The sequence below is a fragment of the Oryzias latipes genome, chromosome 9 (assembly GCF_002234675.1).
Source record: "Oryzias latipes chromosome 9, ASM223467v1".
In the NCBI taxonomy this organism is placed as follows: Eukaryota; Metazoa; Chordata; class Actinopteri; order Beloniformes; family Adrianichthyidae; genus Oryzias; species Oryzias latipes.
This window is the reverse complement of record NC_019867.2, coordinates 26,556,526-26,578,278: the sequence shown is the minus strand read 5'-3', so window position 1 is coordinate 26,578,278 and position 21,753 is coordinate 26,556,526. Positions and strand designations below refer to the sequence as shown.

At 38.2% G+C, this 21,753-nt stretch overlaps 1 protein-coding gene across 5 annotated transcripts in view; it reads right to left on the bottom strand.

Moving 5' to 3' along the window:
- Positions 1-16,903, bottom strand: part of golga7 (golgin A7) — a 31,488-nt gene extending 14,585 nt beyond the window's left edge. For 4 of the 5 annotated variants that reach the window (XM_011479578.3, XM_011479577.3, XM_020706235.2 and 1 more), the window contains exons 1-5: positions 16,819-16,903; positions 13,717-13,842; positions 11,891-12,043; positions 9,110-9,211; positions 6,501-6,551 (exon numbers count right to left, since the gene is read on the bottom strand). In XM_011479578.3, coding sequence (XP_011477880.1) covers positions 6,510-6,551; positions 9,110-9,211; positions 11,891-12,043; positions 13,717-13,842; positions 16,819-16,827 — 432 coding nt within the window. In that variant the 5' untranslated portion in view covers positions 16,828-16,903 and the 3' untranslated portion in view covers positions 6,501-6,509. Of the gene's footprint in view, positions 1-6,500; positions 6,552-7,122; positions 9,212-11,890; positions 12,044-13,716; positions 13,843-16,818 lie in introns of those variants that run through there. The other variant, XM_011479576.3, reaches the window with a different exon arrangement.
- Positions 16,904-21,753: the final 4,850 nt, after the last annotated feature.

The following is a 21,753-nucleotide window of genomic DNA, read 5'->3' as shown; positions in this document are numbered from 1 at the left end:
ACTCCACTCTTTAGTCGGCTCACCTACTGGCTCCTTACTGACTGTGTCCAAATGCTGCAGACACGGTGTGCTGCATGTGATACACAAGTGCCCGTAAGACGCACCCAGAAATTCTAACACCCAGGCTTTAATCAAGGAGCACACACTCATCACTTGAACAGCACCAACAAGCTCCCTGCGCAGGGTTTAAGGTTGAAACAAGGAAATTCATACAATGTGCCGCCTTCTCACCTACCTCCCCCTTAGTTAACCTTTTGGATTGCTTAAGCGTTCATTGCAGCCTGACAGCCGCAGAATGCCCATTGCAAAAGATGTGCATGAACATTTTCGCCTTCCGGACTCACCGTGTCGTCTGCGATCTTAATATTTTGTGCGAGCCACATGCATGCCTCGTACATGAAGACGAGGCATGCAGACAGCCTTATTCAGGCGTAAAGGCAGTTGTGACTAAGGTATGTAAGGTCTAACGCCTCATTCTTAGATGAAGCGTGAGACTGACAGGTGGAGTGGTGCAGGGGCTGCAATAATGCTGTTTTTGAATTGATCCATTTTAGTAAGGAAGGAGCTGAGCCAAAAGGCAAAGCTCTCAATTTACTGGTCAATCTATGTTTTTTACCCTAACCTACGATCATCCGCTGAACTTCATGACCAAAGGAAAAAGACCCCAGATATGGGCAGCTGAAAAATGTTTGCTCTGCAGGGTGGCTGGACGCAGATAGGTTGTGGATCTTGGTCACCAGGGAGAAGCTCAGAGTAGAGCCATTGTTCCTCTACATCACGGCTGTCCAGTCCTGGTCCTCGAGATCTATCACCCTGTTTTCCAGTTCTTCCTGCATGTCTTGCAGCTGATTACCTGGATCAAGTGTGTTTACTCAAACAGAATGAGAACATGGCAGAAAGCAGTGCAGAGACGTGTAAGACAGGCTGGGTCTCAAGAACCAGGCTTTGGCAACCCTGCTTTACATCAAGAGGCCAGTTGAGGTGGCTCAGTCAACTATTAAGACACTTCACTAGAGAGGTATTCTGGACATGTCCCACTGGGAGAAAGACCCAGAATATGTGGGAGGGACTGTCTCTCTAGAACAGGAGGACGGTTCAATAGTAAAGGACCTCTGGGCACCTCTGCTATAAATGCGACCTCGTTCTCCTGACTCCAGATAGATGGGAGAGGGTCGATGGACTCCCTGTTTAGTTAATACCTTCAAATACTGTGGAAACGTGATCAAATCTACTATAATCACTCAGTCAGGACTGAAATCTGAGTTGAGTGACAGTAATTGTTGGTCTTAGGTTTCTGTTTGCGCATTCACCAAGCGGAGAGCACTGAGATAGCTGGCATGGCATACACAAATATTTGACTAAGTCATCTCTATCATCAGATGTCTGGCAAGCAAACACACGTATAAATACATTTTGGAAATGAAAAAAAAAGCATTAAGCAAATGTTTTTGGGATAATTTACAATCCACGGTATTAACAGAAATCCAAAAAAGTGACACCTGGACAAAAATTAATCTTTGCTTTGACATGTATAAAAAAATGAACTTGACAACTGAGAGAAAACTAATTGTAGTCAACGACAACAACAGACTAATGATGCATTGCTTTCTCGGCCTCACCTTGCTGAACATTCTCAACTGACACGGCGTTCTGTCTCGCTGCGTGCTGCCTAACTCCAGAGGCTTTCTGGCAAGCTGTGAAGACGAGTTGGTGCAAGGAACAAAATGACACCTTATCAGGAGCACAGCGCCTTTTGGAAAGGATGTCAGAACTCAGTTAGCGTTGCAAGTCCCAAATAGATCCTCGGCGCTCAAGTGCTTATTTAAACTAAGCCTGTTTTTCTCTGTGCTGCAGTCTTTCTACTTCATGGTTCACATTCATCTGGCAGACTCCCAGAAACCCAAAAATCTGAAGTCCTTTAGCCACAAAAAGATGGAAAGGGTCAAGTACTCTAAAGCCTTTAGAGACCAATAATAAAACCATTGATAAGCCCTTGTATAAAGTGATATTTGAGAGATGAGGAATGACTTTAGGCTACCTCCTATTTGACTGGAAAGAATAGCCAAATATCTTTTCGACCAACAGCTACTTCTAAAATCTCTCTGGGTTTATATTCCTCAGCAGCACCAAGTCCCTCAACTGCAACTCCAAAAACGTCTATGAATCACCGCATGCATCTGTGTGTCAATAGGCATATGTTTTATTCATCTGCTGGGTCTGTAAAAATGTTGCCACTCATCACAACTGCCAGATGTACAGATCTACAGAGGAGCCCACACTAATCTCTGTGCTTCAGTACGCACGCAGGTCCAGATCCACAAATCTTGGCCCACCGCATTTCAAATTAGCTTCCCTGTCTTCCTTTGGATTTAAGAAAAAAAAAAAAGAAAACAAAGGAGTTTTACAGTGAAAGACTGAAACAATTTATTGGGATGAGTTGTGCTCTTGAGGCCGCTGACAACGTTGAAGATCTATGGATATTTAAAAGCCATCTGCGGTTGAGGATCATACTGTGATGTCCTAAAAGCTTAAAGCATTTTAAGAAAACAAAGTGTGTTGTGGGATACCACTGAGGAATGCTTTTGATTACACTTATTTCACAACAGCGGGGAATGTGGGGAACACTCCGTCTGTTGGAATACATAATACATCTTTCACATCAACCAAACATGCAGTTCCACTGTGTGTTCCTGGTGACTTGGAATCGTCATGAGAAAGAGAGCGCACACCCTCCTTTGACTCAGAGGATTTACACATCAGGGCAAACGCAGCACGTAATTTCTCATATGTCTAACAGTTATCTACATCATAGATGCAGTTTTGCCAAAAACCTCAGTCATGTTCTATGTGTGACAGATGTATTACAGTTTATGGCTAACTCTTTTGTACACTGAGGCCAAAGGACTGCTGGACTGACTGTGGCCAGAACCATCATTCCTAACATTTTGTCATCCTGTTGTTGATTTATCGCTGTGCTGGGGACCACTGCTGTCTGATCATGTTCAATTTAAAAAGCAGATTCACTTGGTTTGGTTTTGAGCCAAGGTAGCAACTGATCCCAGGTCCCAACTGGTTTGTGTACAAGGAGATCTGCCAAGTGTTTAGACTAGTATGCTAAACTATTAGCATACACTGAGAATGTGATGATGTGATCAGTTCCCTTGACTATGGTTTAAACTCCTGTTCTGAATATGCTGCAGCTGTAGAACAGTCGTTTTACCTTGAAAACTTTGGTATTTAAAGCTTAAATCTCTTTCCTCCCACCACTATGCCTAATAGTTTTGCTGATTTGTTGTAGTTTGTAAAGGATAATTGACGTCTACTTATATAGCGCTTTACTATCTTCTTTGAAGTCCCAAATCGCTTTACAACCACAATTCCACTCACCCATGCACACACATTCAGACACTAATGGCAGCTCCGCCGCTGAACAATGGCGCCAAACTATAACCACCAGTATCTATGTGGGGTTCAGTGTCTTGCTCAAAGACACTTCGGCACATGGGCATGCAGAGCAGGTACCAAACCCGCAAGAGGTCGACCGCTCTACCTCTTCACCCCCCGTTGGTTTTGTCAGATGTGGATTTTTGGTCAAACATTATCAGAGTTGTTCAGAGCTGTTGTTGTTTGTTCAGGTGCTATTTTACAAATCTGTGGTCAACTTCTTTTCAAACTCAACTTGCTTCTCCAGATGTCTTCTGGTAAGGCATTTTTCAATTTTATTACATCTGTTTTGTGAATCATTAATATTACGGTACCAATCTTTGACCAAGTCACAAATATTTTGCAGTCTCTAAGAGCCACAAGGTCTCAACTTAAAGTGAACTGGTTTTCACTCAAGAAAAAGTGGGAAACTCCTCTAGACTTTTACTGTAGAATGACAGACAGCAGTCTGTCCAGAAGGATGGTCACACAATCAATTTCATATTATAGTTCATTGATAATATTTTACCTCATCTCCTAAAAAGACTAGGAAGTCAACATTTCTTTTTAAAAAGGCAATGAAATACTGATGGTGAAAAAATAGGCAGATTTCCGTTTACACAAACTCTCACAAACACATTGAGTTATGCCTTAGTCATACAACTGTAACGGTTGTATGTGACACTCAAGGTGTTTGGGGGATGCTTTCATATGGTGCCCTTACTCTAGTCATTAATGAGGTGTGTGCACTGGCTCCTTACTGATTGTGCACAAATACTGCAGGGACAGGGTGTCCAGGTGATTTGTAAGTGCCGGTAGGACACCTTTAGGATGTCCACGCAAACTATATTAGACTGATTGTATATTTTCCTGATTTTTAACAGTCAAGTAAGGAGCCCATACCATCACTTGAACATTTACTGGTCTCTTGTGCAGTGTGCAGGATTTATGGGGGGGTTAAAACGAAAAAGAAACATGAACGATGTGCCCGCGTTTCACCCTGTCTAATTTTGTGTTGTATAAGTGTTGCCCACAGAATGCTTGGCTCTACTGGCTCATTGAGCGGTCTATGACCTTGATATTTCATGTGGGCCACCCCCATGCCTCATCCAGGTTTGCTCCTTTTCTGTCTGCAGACAGCCCGCCTCCACCTGTAGGGGAAGTTGGGTCTATGGCTTTAGGCAAATGGGAAGTCAGTTTTTCTTTAGTCTTTTACTAAACTGTGAGATAAACTCTGCATTTATTATAAACGGAGCATTAGGAGTACAAAGAAGTTTTTATATTTACATTGGAAGGCAAACATGAAGGTGAAATTGAAAGTTACGAGTCCATTAAACATCAACAACTCTGTCTGTGTGCAATTTTGAAAATATCTAAAAAAAAAAAAAAAAAGAATGACAATATCATTAATGTCAACTTTGTTACAGTTGTTTTCCGCACTTAATCTAACCACTAAGACAGAAAAAAGTTTTTCATCTCTTAAGTATGTACTGTTTAAGCTGTGTTTGAAATCCTGAGAACATGGAAAGACATGATTGAACACAATTTAAAGGCCCTTTGTTGGTGGTTTTGTTAAGATCATAACTCTATCCTCACTTTTAGATCTGTTTTCGATTGAATAATAACTGCCATTGGTTCTGTTTTATGTGCTGTAATAAATAAAAAATCTCAGCTCCATCTATCATCTGCATGAATTCAAAAACTCTAAAACACAAACTTTTGGGGGGAAAAATGCAAATGAATCCCAACAAGTCAACACAAAAGTGCAAACATTTTTAAAGCTAACATCACAAACATCCAGAAATTGGAGAAAAAGATGTTTAGGAATGCGACAGTAAAGTAATTGAAAAGAGCAGAAAGAACAATTTTTAAATGAAATATGAGTTCTTTTTGCTGTTATTTTTCTTACTTGGAAGCAAAACTACTCAATCTCTGAGGCACAGCTTTTCTGTCTTTGTTGGTACCGCCAATTTTAGACGTCAACCGAGACTCAGCTTCGGCAGCGTGTTTGCATTTCACCCACGAAAACAAACAACATCACAAAATTTTGCGAAGATGGATGTGCATATTGTGCATATAAAAGGAAGCATTTTGCCAATCACTGTTAGTTCCATGGAGAAAGTGGGTGTATATGTGTTAGAAAGGGAGCGGGGCTAGCAGCGCAGCCTCTTCCTGGAAGGGGCTGTTCCTGCTCCTGTGCCTGACCGTGTACCTCGTCTCTGGCTCGTCTCTGCTGCTGCTCCTACACCTGGCTGTGGATCCTGCCGCTGGCTCGTCTCTGCTCTGTTCCTGACCGTGTACCTCGTCTCTGCTCCTGCTCTGACACCTGGCTGTTGATCCTGTCTACGGCTCGTCTCAGCGCCCCCAACCGTCCCCCCATCTCCATCTGGATGAAGCTCGTCTGCTGGACTTTAAATGTGTAGTTGTAGCGTTAGATAAGTTAATTCTTCTCTATGAGTTCTGGTAAATTGCCTGTCCGTCCTGGGGGAGAATCCCTCCTTCATGTGGGCACCCCTGAGGTTTCTTCGGTTTTTCCGGAATCCGTTTTTTTAGGAGTTTTTTTTTACCGCGAAGGGGGTCTAAGGGCAGGGATGCCAGTATAGCTTAGTCAGTTTGTTAGTTCAATTTAGTATTTTACTATTGAATTCTATGTATTCATGATCCTTTTGATTTTATGTTTAACTTTTTCAATTACCTATACGAAAGCCCATTGAGACAACTGTTGTGAATTTGGGCAATACAAATACTATTGAATTGAATTGAAGCACTGATCTGCTGTACCAATTGAATTTCCCCAATGCGGGATCAATAAAGAATATCTTATCTTCTCTTATTTAAAAGCTTAAAAAGTTGATTTTACATGGTATAGGCCCTTTAAAAGCTATAAAACAATTATTGGCGTTCAAGTGTTAAAAAAAGGCTGTGAAACATATTTTTAATTGTTAAAACGCCAAATGACCACGACCAAAAGTGATGAACTAAGCCATTTTGAGCATGGGCCAAAGTTTTCCAGTAAGAAAACCCTTAAACTGATGAGTAAAGCATCAGCTTTTGATTTGTAGCACCATGAGACTCACCATCCACTTTTATTGAGTCAGACTCCTGTCTTCAAAGATGGTGATCTCAATCTTGAGGAAAAGGGTCAAGGAAAAGGTTAACATTTAGCGAGGGAAAAAAATGAATCATCCCTTTTTCCTTTTAAAACAAATGTACATCTACAAACAAATGTCCAAATGAATGGATTAGCAGAAAACTCTGAGCTCCTCCTTCAGATCTTACATAGAAAAATAAGAGTAATGTTATTTTAAGTGAAACTGCAACAGAACGCCCCGTAGTGTTTCAGCATTGCTCTAGTTTTTTGTTACAAAGTCATTTTGAAACTTGTTTTTTTAAACAAGGATTTTCATTCTTAATTCTTTTATTTTGATCAAATAAGAAAATGGAAAGGAGAAACAAAAAGATCTATGGCACTAAGCAAAATACAAACACAAGTAACACATATTTAACAATTATGCCACGGTCCGGCTAAATACTCGATTCTGATTGGCTGCAGGGTGTGGATTAAAAAGTGATCTACCACATCTAAAAGATCATTTCCGGTCAAAAAGCTACATCACTGCGCTGCCCTAAACCCCAGTTGGTATTAGAACCATTAGTATATAAAAGAAAAGAAAAAGAACAACAAAAAAACACAAGTTGTCATACCTTATTCTATAGTTTATTACAACAGCAAGACAATGGAAAAGACAAGTGATTTAAAAGTTTCCTTTAACCTGTTTGGTTAATTTGATCGTTTTGAAGACTTGGATGCTGCAGAGGAGAAAGAGAGAAAATAATTCAAGGAGGAGGAGATGAGACACGAGGAGGAACTGAACTATTTAGACTTTGCTTCTTTAAAAAAAAAAAGTTTGCTTCATCATCTAGACAAAAACGAGAGGTAAGAGGTAAACTTTCTCTCAGAACTGATGCTTTTTAAACGTATCATGACAATCAGCATGTGTCTTTCCTTTAACGAGGTTGTTACCATCACAAAGCATCGCACCACGTATCAAATAGTTCGCTTTGAGTGGTAAAGCTATTTATACACACAATAAAAAACATGATTAAAGTACTATTAATTGATTGAATACACATTTCTTTCGTAAGCGACCATGTTATAAGTGGGATAATGCCTGATGAGGTGTCCATTATTAAAAATGAACGGACTTCATGGAAGTACCCATCAGGCATTATCCCTTACATATCTACTGTATATCACAAGCAGTGACTTTCAACCTTTTTCAGGCCAAAGACCGATCAAATATCCCAGTATTTTCACAGACTGGGCTATACAGGGCTGAAGTCGGTGTCTGTTTTTTATTTTCTTAATAATTTTGTGGGTAAAGTTTATCTTCATCCTCCATAAAAAAAACAGTAAATCCATATTTCGATTACAGGTTTTGACTCTTGGTTTTTGTCTGTTAAATGCAGAATCCTTTCATTTGAAGCTGAAGTCTGTTCTTCTGTTTCCTTACTGAATGTTTTTCAGCAACTTTCCACATGTTTGTTTTTTGTTAACTTTGCTAGCTGTTTTTTTTTTGGGGTGCAGCCACTTTAAGGAAGTAGTGGATGGATTTTCAACACGTGACCGAGCGACTTGCATCGAGACTGAGTTGGATGTGGTAGCGAGAACCCAGTTGTTTTCCCAAAATAAAACAGTACCAAGTGTCCCACAGACCAGTACCAGTCTTAACCCACGGGTTGGATATGTAGAACACTCTCCTCCTAAGCCAATGCTCTTTTTCGTTGGAGCTCTGGCATCACTAAGTGCTGTGATGGCTATGAGAACAGCAACTATGGCTTTCAGGGAGGAAAGAAAGTTTTTAAGAAAATGGATCATTTGTTTATTTAGCCAGAGTGAGAGGTGGATTTAAACTACAGAACATTTTTAAGCGAAGCTTTTAATATTTTGGCTACCCTGGTTAAAACAAATGTGGGGTCCCAAAAGTAAAACAGACATATCCTGAGAAAATAACAAACAATCCCCCATTTTTTGGCTCAAATACTAAAAATTAGTCTATAGGTGAAATATTCCTGTCAGTCTCCGAATGCTTTTGAGCCAAAGTGAGCCCAGCAGCCAGACAGTGTTGCAGAAATATTCCAGATCGCTGTCAGTCCTATAAAAATCATAGGCAGGAGGGGGAACAAAGCCCAGCTGTGAACAATTTTACTTATATTTTGTTTTTTTCTCTCCATCCTTAATCTCCAATTACCACCCAGTTGAGATTTACTGGTATGTTGAGTCACCCCACACATGCTTGGACAGCCAACGGTGTACCCGCTGATTTTATGCAGATGCTATGGATTATATGCAACTTTTATCTCGTTCTTTTATAGTTTCCCCCTCATAGCATCATGTTTCCTGCAGGCTGCTTTCTCCATTCATACAGTGGTAAATGGAGGGGAAAAAGGTTTCCAATCACCACAACTATTAGATCCTTGGTCTGGTTCAAGAACCCTGCTTCGTTGATCATATGTTTGGTTTAATAAGGTAAAGTTGCCTCAAACATTCAGACATTGGCATTCGTCCTAATCAATCCAGTTGGGTTTTTCTTGTAAGGATGTTAGTTTCTGCATGGACTTTGCATTTGAAAGAAAAGCACTGAAGAAGAAATGCTTCGCTTGTTCTGAACAAAGGCAAGGATACAACTCGCAGGCCTCGTTCAAGGGGGTCGGTGAGGAGGAGGCCTCGCGGTGCGTAGACCTTGTCATTCTGCTCCTGAATATACTTTGCAATCTTCTTTAGAACCTGAAAGTAAACAAAACATGTTTTAGATGCCATTTGAATTAATAATAGTGGCTATTTTGATCTGTTTGCTTCCTGAAGAGCTTGGATTTTGTGTTCGACTGAACAAAACAGCCTGCTTGCTTATACTTCCAAGACAGCACAACTGAAGAATAAAAAAAAAAATAAAAAAAAAATATTGTGGTTTATTCAGTGAGTGAGCCACTGATGTATGAAAGATGGTACGGTTCAGGGAATTGCAGCATATGGACCAGGAATGTCATGTCTTGCCAAGTTTGACTGAGCTGCTTTATTAACCGAGTATTGGGTAACTGTGGGTCTGACGGAGCAGATTCCTCTGTTGTTGATTTTCTCCCAAAAAATGTTATTTTCTGGACATTTGGCCAAAGTGTCTCTTAAATCGTCTTATGAAGATGTTCAAATCGGCTAAACGCCTCTGTTGTCTAAATGAGCTCTGTCACAATTGCTTTTGGAATCCGTTTCCAAAAAAGAACAGACCACAAAGTTAAAAGTATAAAGATTTTTCTGTCTGTGGTCTGAATGTTCTATGTTCTATGACATATTAGATAGTTACATATTTCTATTACAAAACAGATCTACAGGATTAAAGGTAAATTGTCAGGTCTGGCTGCAAGAATGTTTCTCGCCTTTGATTTGATAAATTGACAGAAACCTTCAATCACGATCAGATCTTTGATAATAAAACTGGACTGACTTTTCTACAAATGTTAGAACTCAGAGCTTCAACGAGAGAGAAAAGTGGGAAAATGTCATTGTCTTTGTGAGTAAAGTGTAGAAAGCGTGTAGTGAGGAGTTTTACAGCCTTCAAACTAAAGGCCCTTACACACCGGGACGAATATTCGCCAGCCGTTATTCGCCAGCGTTTTTCGCCACGTTTTTTGTGTTCACACCCAGGCAATTTTCGCTGACGATGAGCCGAGCGAACATGCAATTTCATTCCCTGACATTAGATGGCGCATAATATAAAACAGAAATACTCCTGTACACAAGGTGGTGCTGCGCAACTTTACGCTTCTTAAAGTCGCTTTTCCCTCAGAAGAAGAGAGCAAGTATTTACGCGCTTGTCAGAATCATACAAAGAAAACATGAATATTTCAAGCACCATATGCTCCAGCTGGTGCTTGGTTCGGGGATATTTTAAAATGTCCGTCATTATTTCCTCGTGGCAGTGTAGACGATACTTGGCGTCTTTCTTCTTCGCTGGTATGTGGGCTCAGCAAGGCAGTTTTGTATTTGAGCGACCCCAAGTTGTGTTTTACTGTAACTTCAGAAGCTCCAGACACGTGTGCAAAAGCGCCATTCTCATTGGTCATATAGATTTCGACGTGACGCGTCAAACCAAAAAAATGAACCCGAGGCATTTTTTAAAAAGTGACGCTTTGACGCGTGGTGTTTTTTCGGGTCGGTGTGCACACTCACATTGGTGCCCTTTGTTTAGTCACGAGGCGTTAAACATCGGCGAAAATCACGGGCGAAATTCGTCCCGGTGTGAACAGGCCTTTAGGCTGTAAAGAGTATTCAAACACTCGGATATCTGTGATCTGTTCCTGAAAATACGAGTACAAATGATTGCAATGATTGATCCTTCGCAATCTTTATCAATCTAATGGGAGTGTAGTGGAAATAAACTTCAGGCAATGTAGTTGGTGCTGTAAAATGAAGATGATGTTGGATTTAACATAAACCAAACAAACAAAACACAAAACTGATACTGGAAGAAAATAGATCTCAAAGTCAAACTTTGGTGAAGCTTCTTGTTTTTAGATGAATAAAAGTATTTAGTGCTTTTCGTAGATGAAAAAAAATAAAGACTGGAGTTTAGTTTACTAAGTTCTGAATAAAGCAACTTTGCTTTACATTAATTTAAAAAAAAAGATATGAATAACAAAACAAGAAAAATAAAATAAACTTTGATTATGAATTTCGGAATTTTACGAAAATCTTCATCTCAAGTTTCTACAGAGTCATTTTCATTTGGTGTTGCTGTGTTTTTATATATTTTCTTCTTGTCATCGATCTTGTTAAATGAAACAAAGCAACAGTAATATTTAGGTTTTGTTTACTGCTGAAGTTAAGCAGGAGGTTGACAAAAAACTTTAGTTTGATATTATTTATAATTACCATTAATTTTTTGTTGATTCCAATCTTGTTATAAATAAGGGTAAAAAACTTAAATGCATATAATTTCAGTTTTCATAAATCCAATAAAAAAAACATCCATATAGAAAACATTCAGTTATATTTATGTTAAGTATAAAGAATTGTGGTTCAATCGTTGGTTTTGATTTAATACTCGATTCAGATAGACACCTAGGTAACGATCCTCAGTCCTACTTTGCTGATTTTCCCACCACGGGTTATTTTTAGAACGCAACCCCTGCGATAAAGAAACAGGGAAAACCGTATTTTAACGTCATGTTACATATTTCATTGACAATCATTGTGGTCAAAAGAAAGTCATTAAAATCATCATCGCATGAAAAAATATTTGTAACACTTCAATCTAAGGCTGAAATAAAGAATACCAGAAACGTGTCAATTTAAACTAAAGAATCTTTTCAAAAGAGACTCAAAAGTTTTCATGTGTTCTTTGTTTATTTTCAATCTAGACAGAATAAAGATGACTTACTCGAAGCCAAAGCAGGAGAAATGCTAACCCACCTTTTCGTAGTGTGTTTCCATGCACAGAAAGATGGTATAAGCTGTGAGACACGCCAGACACCCTTCAACATACGACTGGCTGCCCAGCTTCTCTGCTTCTGCATAAAGGTTGTTTAGCGTCCTCACGGTCTCTTCAAACTGCTGTTTGTCAATCTAAACCAAAAAAAAAAGACAACAGAAACACCATTAAGCTAATGGTTAACAAAAGAGCACACATCCAGGTGTATTTCAACCACAGTTAGTGTGCAGGACACCTAAGGCGTTCTATTGCACGCTGGATAAATGAAGAACGGAATTTATTTTGGACTAGCCATTCATCATTTAAATACTGGGCCTCCTTCCTGCATTTGGAATTAACTCCTGAAATGATTGGGAAAGCTCGGCTATGTGATCGGTGAATGTTTCCACTTAATAACTGCTGGAACGCTGCGAGAGCCTCACACAAACCAAGCATACAGGAAGAAACTATGATCAGTTTTTTTGTCTTAAATGGCACAGATGGACTTTAGGTGAGGTCGTAGCGTGCTCTGGTTGTTTTTAAATCAGTAGAATAGTGTTTTTGGCTACAAACTGAAAGACGGACAACGATGGGATTCGAGCTGTTTCGGCTGACAGGTCAACAGTAGTTCCGCGCTGGCATTTGGAACGGGTCTGATGATTCAAGGAGAATGTGTGTTGTCAGCCAGGAACCTCATGAGCCTCTGAAAGTCCTCCAACGTTCTGCTCCTTTATTCCAAAGGAATGCAACAAAAGATCCAATTCATCAATGGTCTCAGGCTTTCTGGCACCTGCCATCAAGAACCTTTAATTTTTCATTTTAGAGGCTGTGACTCAGAGTTGAACTTCTTGTCTGAAACAGACGGATAAAGATTTCTATCAAAACTAGATGAAGCTACGGCGCTCCATGGTGGTAAATACTTTTTATGATGAAGAAAAGGTTGGCTAAGTTGTACCAGTCACTAAACACAATGAATATTGAAAAAAGAGACAGCAGACTAAGGTCAGAGAAAAAAAAAGTCAATGGAACCTCCGAGTGACTGGCTGGAAAGTCCTGTTAAATAGCTGATCTGTGATACATTGCATAGAGGCTGTTCCATGTCATCACCCTGCTCCTTCTCCTTAACAACCCAGCTTATGTCTGTCTGTTGTCCATTTCCACACTTCACACAGCCCTCAAGCTCAATGCGGACATTGAAGAGACTGCTGAAAATTCTTTTTTCAAACGCCCTTGCTCTTTGACATATCATAAATATCCCACCGATTTATGATCACGGTAAATCAGCTGAATCTGACGTGGGGAAAAAAAAACTATTTCTGTATCGGATTTGCGCAAATCCACTTTCCTCCGGGTCCAAATGAGCTGATTTACGTTGCTTGCATAAAGACTTCACTGCTGTAAAGTGTTGCATATCAGCGCAAAGCAGCTTTTCTCCTCTTTACAATCCACTGGCGTAACGCTAATTGCTAAACGGTTGAAGGGTTACGGCAGTCGAAAGAATGAGAGCTAAAACTCTGGTGTTAAATGCCTCATAAACTATTTTTACAATACCTTTTATATTAAACATGCTTGCATATAGATCAGGTTCAAATATTAGAAATGTTTCAAACTTTTGTATAATGTTAAATAAAACATTGAGGAAAAATGTTTGGAAGTAGACATCTTCCACGTTAAAATAGAAGAACATGTCTCCTAGGAGACAGGTACATGCCAAAACACACAAACATAAAGAGTTAAAAACTTAAAAAGTAATATGTGAAGCTGTAACTGAAATTAGAAGTCATATTTAGTTTTTATTGACAGTTGACCAGAAGGTCTTCCTTCCTACCTTGGTCTCCAGCTCTGAAGGGAACTTGGTTTGGAACTGACACAACGTCCCATTGGTGTAATCTCTCTGAATGAAGACTTTGGCTATAACGGCCGCCTGATGTCTCAAGTCCTGCAAACTGTGTGTCTGCAGAAAAAAAAGGGCCAACAAATTAGTACAAGACCATGACACATCTGACATCATTGAAGATCCTAGTGTCCAATAATAAAAAAATGTGAATTGTTCAACTTTTCAGGGGGAAGAGGAAAAATGATCTGAACTGTTTATTTATGAACACTGAGTGGTGATCCCTACAATAATTAGATGTAGGAAGCACAGACTGGAATTTTTCAGTCCTGTCTAATGTTGTCCAGGAATGCCACAGTTATATGTTCAAAAGACAAGCTATAAGTATCAAGAGAGAGCAAAACAACATGGAGCCCATTTATGACAAACATATCTTCCATAAAAACATGTAAATCTGCACGATCGTAAACAAAAACCTCTTAAAATAAAGGGCTAAAAAGGTTGAACAGTGGAGGTTGGTAAAGAACAGGAGTTTTGGTGTGGAGTTTGTAATAAATGGTTAGTCCTTGGAGCCCAAAAACATCTACGACAGGTTGGTTAAAGACAACCCTACATGTAAGAATCTATGGTGGTTTATGTAATTGTGGCTCTATAAATGAATTTCAAATCTTTCCTCGCTCTGCAGCTGCAATCCCAGCTGCTTCCTTTAACTTTGATCAGGAAGAACCAGGTATTAAAAAGTAGAGACATTTATTTATATATTTGATTGTCCTCCACAAGTTACTGTTGCCGGTCTGAAACCCCACTTGTGACCTATTAGAGGTAGCAAACAATTGTGTAATGATTGGCCATTGAATGCCATGTTTCTATCAACTTTCATCATAGACAGAGAGCATACAAACAGCTATAAAGACACTTGACACAGTTCTGTTATGTTAAAAATAAGGAATTCCAGATCAAGGTTGTGTTGAAGTGTTCTTAAAAAAAAAACAAAGAATACATCAGAACACGTTAATTATCAAATCCTGCTTCATTGTTGGTATTCAGTTAATTTTTTTTTCAGACAATATGTTTTAACTTGAGTCTGATAAACACCAAGAAATTATATCTCAAATATATACTTAAAGTAAAGACAGGAAAGGAAATAAACAAGACTGTGAGCTTTTTGATATTTTTTCACTGAACTGAAAAGTCATGTTCCATTTTTAAGCCCCAACAGGTAATTTTACCAGTACTCATAGCAAAACATTGGAAACATTTGTTCTGCAACCCTAGAAATAGCACCTGTGTCCCACTATCAAACCTCAAATTCAGGGATCGAAAGTAGTTTTTTAGACATTCAAGTAGCTGTGTAACAGTACGCAAACAATTCCTTTATTCTTGGAAGTTTCTTTAGTGATGTCCTCCTTCCAAGATGACAAAACTCAGCTACAGGTGAAACACGTTTGAGTATCAGAACCCCACCTTGCCTCTGGTGGGAGGTTGGCGCCAGTGTTCGGCAGCGGAGCCACCACCAGTGTGTGAATGTGTGTGTGACTGGGTGAATGGGACTGTGACTGTAAAGCGCTTTGGGCCTTGTAGGTAGAAAAGCGCTATACAAGTATACGCCAGCAGTAGAGCAGAAAAATATGGGCAGATCTTTACGAAAAGTGCAGATGGTTTTCAGCAGCTGAAAATTTCAATGTTTAAAAAGACATTTTGTGGGGAAAAAATCAAATGAAATGTTACACGTAAAAAGTGATGATGGTACAATTACTTTGGGGGGTAAGAACAATTCTTTGTAAATGTTTATTCAAAATAGATTTAAGTTAAACATTGAGACATTTTGTAGTTTTGGTTGTAATTCCCCCTGAAACAGTTATTCATCTTTTCTGGTATTGTCCCAAAGTGAAGGTGTTTTGGCAGAAGTTGTGTGATTTTATTAATGATAAAATTGATTCTTGTTTTGTCTTGTTCTGGAAAGATGTCTTGTTGGGTCTAATATCAAAACATATGCAAAAGGACTCTGGTTTACTTTTAAATCTTTTACTCATTTTGGCTAAATTCCATATCCATAAATGTTAATTTTCTGGTAGAAAACCCTGTTTCAGTGTATTCCTTTGTTATTTAGGTCAATATATCAACAGTATTCGAAATTCAGATAAGCAAAAAGCAATCAGAACATTGTCTGTATGTGATAGATTCAGTATTTTTTCATAGAGTTTAACCCCCTGGCTTATTTCTATTTCTATTCTTGTTCCTCTGTATGTTACAGATGTGTATTTGATATATGCTGTTGTGTTTTTTTTATTGCATACCTAAAAGTACTTTCTTGTTAAATGGCATAATGTGCAATAAAGTTGTTAAAAAAAATTCTTTGTAAGCCAAAAATCAAGAGATTTTAGGATTTATTTAAGTAACCTAATTATTTATTATTATTATTATTATTATTATTATTATTACTATTATTATTATTATTATTATTATTATTATTATTATTATCCATGTTTGATTAACCTTTTTTTGGGCACCGACCAAAATAAAAGCAAAGTAAATAAAGTAAACCGGAAATGCTCAAAATTGTCGACAAAAAACCTCCGCTGGACTTCAGGGAAAGCGTCGGAAAAAAAACGATTTAGTCTCTGCTGTCTAAAAACAGAGCAACAAGAGTCAGCTCATTTGAATTCCACGTTACGCTTATCATAGTTACCAAAAGAAGAGGTTTTATCAACAGATAAAACAAATAGACCGCCCGGCAGAAAATGAGCTAACCACACATTAGCTTGTTTACTTTACTCCGCCTGCCCCAGTTCTTGTTTACTCGGCACCTTGTTTGTTACATAAACAATACTTAGATTCCCTGGGACACATTATGAAAATGATTTGGTTTTTTTCCCAATAAAAGTTACAGCCAAAGGCATTCCTCGTAACCATTACTTAAATTGCTGATCAGTAAACAAGTATGTTACCTGGTTTGTTATGACGATTAGTTTTTAATCCAGGACTACTATATCAAATATAACTGATAAAAGCCACAACAGTTCCTCTATTTTAGATTACTAAGTTCATAAACGTAAAATACAGAGTAAATATGTCCAAAGCAAACCCATATCTTACCTCTGCCATGGTGTATCAATTCTATTAGTTTCCTGCTAAAGGGGTTTGTGCAATGTACTGCAAAACCCGAGTTCCGGTGGGAAACTGTTGTTTATCAAAGGTTCCGCCTTTGGCTATCCTGGAAAAGACGTTTTTATTCCTTTCCTTTTCTTTCTTTTTATTTTTTCTTTCTTTATTTATTTTAAGGTTTGTGCTATAATTTTGGTAAATTACTCTGAATTACTAACTAAAGAAACAACATTGTTAATACGTTTAAAAAATATATAAATATAAATATATGTTAATACACTATTTTATAAGTTGTTTAGTAAATAATATTAACAAAATAAGAATAAAAACTATATTTACTATCTGTAAATCTTAAAAAATAATAAATACACAATATGGTAAAACCCTTTCTCTAACATAACATAAATTAATTAAGAATCAAAACTAATATTTTTGCATGAAACAAAGTATTTTCCGTCTCCACAGGGAGAAATTATTGATCAATTACTTAAGTGTTGACCCTACAGGAGGGAAAAAGAAAACTGTTAAAAGAAAATGTTAAATATAAACACATGTTGCTGATAATGTTTTTTTTTCATTTTTTTTTTTCAGTAGGCTTACACTTTTTTGCAAAACTCATCTTAGTATACAACACCACCCTATGCAAAAGGTAGTTTATTTAAGTGTAATACAAGTATACTTAGTCTATTCTAAAAACAAAAAGCCAGTATACTAGAAATGTACTTATTAAATATCTAGAGTATATATTGTTAACTTAAAATGTTACGATGTAGTTTAAAGAAGTATTCAGTTGATATTCGTCCTACACACCACGTAGATGGTATAGCATACTTGCTATACTTGCATTTATACTCAAGTATACTTCAAATAAAATAATTCTGATGTACTATGCTTTTTACTTTGCACATTTACAAAATAATTTCTAAATCCAATGCTTTGATTCCAAATTTACAAGCTTTTAAAGAAAACAAAAAAAGTACTGGCAAAGCTTAATATACAACTTTTTAGTAGAACTGCAACTTCTTTTTTTATGGATATATTTTTGTTTATATTACAAAATAATTCCACAATGAACTGTCTAAAAATCTCAATTCTGACTGTTAAATTATGCCATTGTTTTAATTACAATACTCACAATAAATGAGATCAAAAGTTTTTATATTTCTTATTAAAAGATCCAAGATGTATAAATCCACAAACAAAGCAAAGACAAAGTCAAAGTAATATAAAAAACAGGCGAAGCTCAATTGAATTATATATTAAGGTCCCCAGATTTATTCCAAGGCATATCACTATTCTGTGTCATCCCACTTGTGTTTGTTTTTAACAAAAAACGTCAAAGCTAAAAGTGTTTTGAAACTTCCATGTCATAATCTGCATGAAAACAATGCCAATGGGGGGGTCGGTTTCTTTGCTGCGTCATTGTAAATAGCTGATGTGGTTGACAAACTCACCGGTGAGTTCAGGGACTACTGAAGGTTAAGGAAGAAAAAAAAAGTTCATAAATGAAAGAGGCTATGGCGTCCAGCTATATCTTTCAGACTTTGCTTCTTTTCCTCCAGGCAAAAGGAGAACAGACCGTTGATTCTCCTATCTTCTTGAAGGGCCACTGTGGGGAGTACCTCTAATGAGCCCCATTTGGGCCTGTCATTTACAACTCAAGTTGGTTAACAGCTCATGACAATGGATTTACTACTACCCCAAGTGCTATTGAAGAAGTGGTTCTCTTGTGGAAACAAAAACAGCTCTGAGATGGCAAACTCTGTCCCATTCTGCTATTTATAGACAGAGAAACTACAGCTGGATCACTCATCCAAGGAAAAAGCTCTGCAAGGGATGCAAATTGAAGCCTTTTTTTAATTAAAAGGCTTTGTCACCACATAAAAATATTGTTAAAATAAAAATAATTTTAAAAGATTTCACTTTATGGCTCCCAAAGCCATTCTTTGCAATGTGGCTTTCAGTTTTAATGTTCTGTCCCCAAAAGTTAACAACCAGCTGCAACCCAAACATGCCCAGAATGGGTGGAGTCCAGCAGGAAATGGAAATGAGTTTGGCTTATCACCTACCAACCTCCTGCTCTGTTGGTATGAGGATCAACCAGCCCTCACCAGCTGGTCATCCATGTCATACTCTCAGAGCCCCTTCTGTCTGTAACCGCTGCGGTTTGCCAATCCAGTGGTACTGGCCTGATATCCACGTATGATTTTCTAGATGTGTTTGTCAAAAAAGTCGCACAAAATTTAAATGCTCATCCCCAGTCAAAGGCCAAGAGGTTCATACCTGCACAGTACATGTGGGGAACCATGCTTCAATCTAACCTCCAAAGTCCCAAAGCTTTAAGTATATGAATTGAAATAAAAGAATACTTTTTTTTTTCACTTGGCTAAGGCGTGTCTCAAATACAGTTTAATTACAGACTGTCAAATTTGGGATGACACCTCTACAACTAAAGATAAGGACCAACACTGTAGACCCAGCAACTGGAAAGTGTTAAAGGTCAAAAATCGCATTTGCAGCACTGAAGTGTTTACTGTCCAACACTTTGTTGAAATATGAAACTATTTAAATGAAATCACACAAGTTCTGTAAAGGTAATCTGGCTTTCCAAACCATTATTGGATTTCTTGTTTCAAGGCGGCACAGGTCATTATTAAGCCTTTCACACTTGGCTTAATTTTCTCAATTTTCATTCATTTTCTAGACTAGCTTTTTCCTGTGTGGTCTCACGATAATTCTGCAGCCTAATCAGCTGTTGTCTGGCCAAGGGTGGGTACACCCTGGACAGCCTCCTAGTCTGTTGCAGAGTGCTTGAGAAACATTCAAGCAGTGTTTCCAAAAAGCAAAATTAACGCAGCTGCTTGCTTTTGTTAATTTTGTCTCCATCTTCTACAGTCGGTTTTGCACTTGTCGGCCAGCTGTTTAACAGAAATACCTTAATACCGGAAAAGACGCAAAAACTTTTTCCATGCTAAACATTGTTGTAATTTCTATTGTTGTGATACTATTTAAAAAAAAATGCTTTTGGACTGTTCTATGTATTTTTAATGTCCACATAAAGAAAACAGTAATAAGTCACTTTAAAAAAATCATGAACGATTGGTTTTATGTTATGTTCCTTTCTGTTAGAAGCCATGTCTCCATTTTCGTTGTTTTTTTTAGGATTTGATCATTAGCGGGATTGCTTTTTGTGATTTGGTATTTGGTAATGTGTTCTGTGATTTGCTGTTGTGTTTCATGATTTGCTGTTGTGTTTTTGGTTTGCTGTTGTGTTCCGTGATTTGCTGTTGTGTTTCGTGGTTTGCTGTTGTGTTTTTTGGTTTGCTGTTGTGTTCCGTGATTTGCTGTTGTGTTTCGTGGTTTGCTGTTGTGTTTCAGGACTCTGTAATTTGTTTCTTAGTTTGCTGTTGTGTTTCGGGATTGCTGTTGTGTTTCATGATTGCTGTTGTGTTTCGTGATTGCTGTTGTGTTTCATGATTGCTGTTGTGTTTCGTGATTGCTGTTCTGTTTCAGGACTCTGTAATTTGTTTCTTAGTTTGCTGTTGTGTTTCGTGATTGCTGTTGTGTTTTGTGATTTGCTGTTGTGTTTCTTGATTGCCATTGCGTCTCAGGACTCTGTGATTTGTTTCTTGGTTTGCTGTTGTGTTTCGTGATTGCTGTTGTGTTTCAGGACTCTGTGATTGGTTTCTTGGTTTGCTGTTGTGTTTCGTGATTGCTGTTGTGTTTTAGGACTCAGTCATTTATTCTGTGACTTGTTGTTGTGTTTCAGATTTTGTGTATTTGCACTGGGATTTGTTGCTGTTTTATCTTAAATGTAAATATGTTTTATACCTCTCGGCCACCGTATTTAATGGTTTGGTCACACATAAGTTACATGTACCACTCAGGGATATGTACCGGTAATGTTGCCGTTCACCTTTTCCCTTCAGGGGTCGCCACAGTGAATCAGCTCTCACTGGTTGATTTGCACAGGTGGTTTGGCAGAGATTTTTATGCTAAATACCCTTCCTGACACGTGTATTTTATCCGGCTAGCGGCCTGCACACCGAGACCCAGACTCATGTGCCAGTCCACGCAGCCAACTCAGCCATCCAGCTGCTCTAAGACTCAGGGATCTTTAATGCTCCCTTAAATAATTACATTAATGACATGAGATCATTACTTCAACTCTACATAACTAACTCGTAAGATTTGGTTAACAACACCCATCCAAGTTTACCAACTTCTCTCAGGATTTAAAGAGAAGCTAGCATGGCTCTAAATATTTATTGGCTGTTTAGTATCCTGTTTAGGTCGTCTTTTATGTGTTTTGAACAGATGTATCCCCTGGGTAAAGCATCATCTAGAGCTCAGCTATGTTAGAAAAAAAGTCACATAAATCCTCACACACACGAGAACACGAAAAACTGAAATGGGTATGAAATAATTTGCTTCTAATGTCAAAATAATAACTGCAAATCCTACTTTGTGGGGCAAAATCTAACACCAAGTGGGCAGAATTCCATTGAAAATTTCTGATCACGGTGCTGGGCATGCTTGGGCTGGGATCTGCGCGTCGGATTACCTCATATTTCAGTCAGCAGTCTGAGACACATTAATCATACCTCTTAGTTAAGACAGTTTTATACCATCAAAAACACAACCCTACTGTTTATTTGGACATGTGCACATGTCTTTCCACATTATGACAAGTATAAGTCTGTATATCGAGACATTCCTGCACAGCATCAGCCATGGAAATGTTCCTTCACTAAAACAGCCAACATTTTATTTTTCGTCAGCATGCCGAGCTCGAGACATTAAATACAAAGACAAAAGTGGTGTGGTTAAAAGTACTGATTTAAAGTGTCATCCTGTGATTCACTGTGCTCTGCAAAGAAGCTCTTTGCTACTCAGTTTCAATCAAAGAGAGTGAAGAACTGAGAA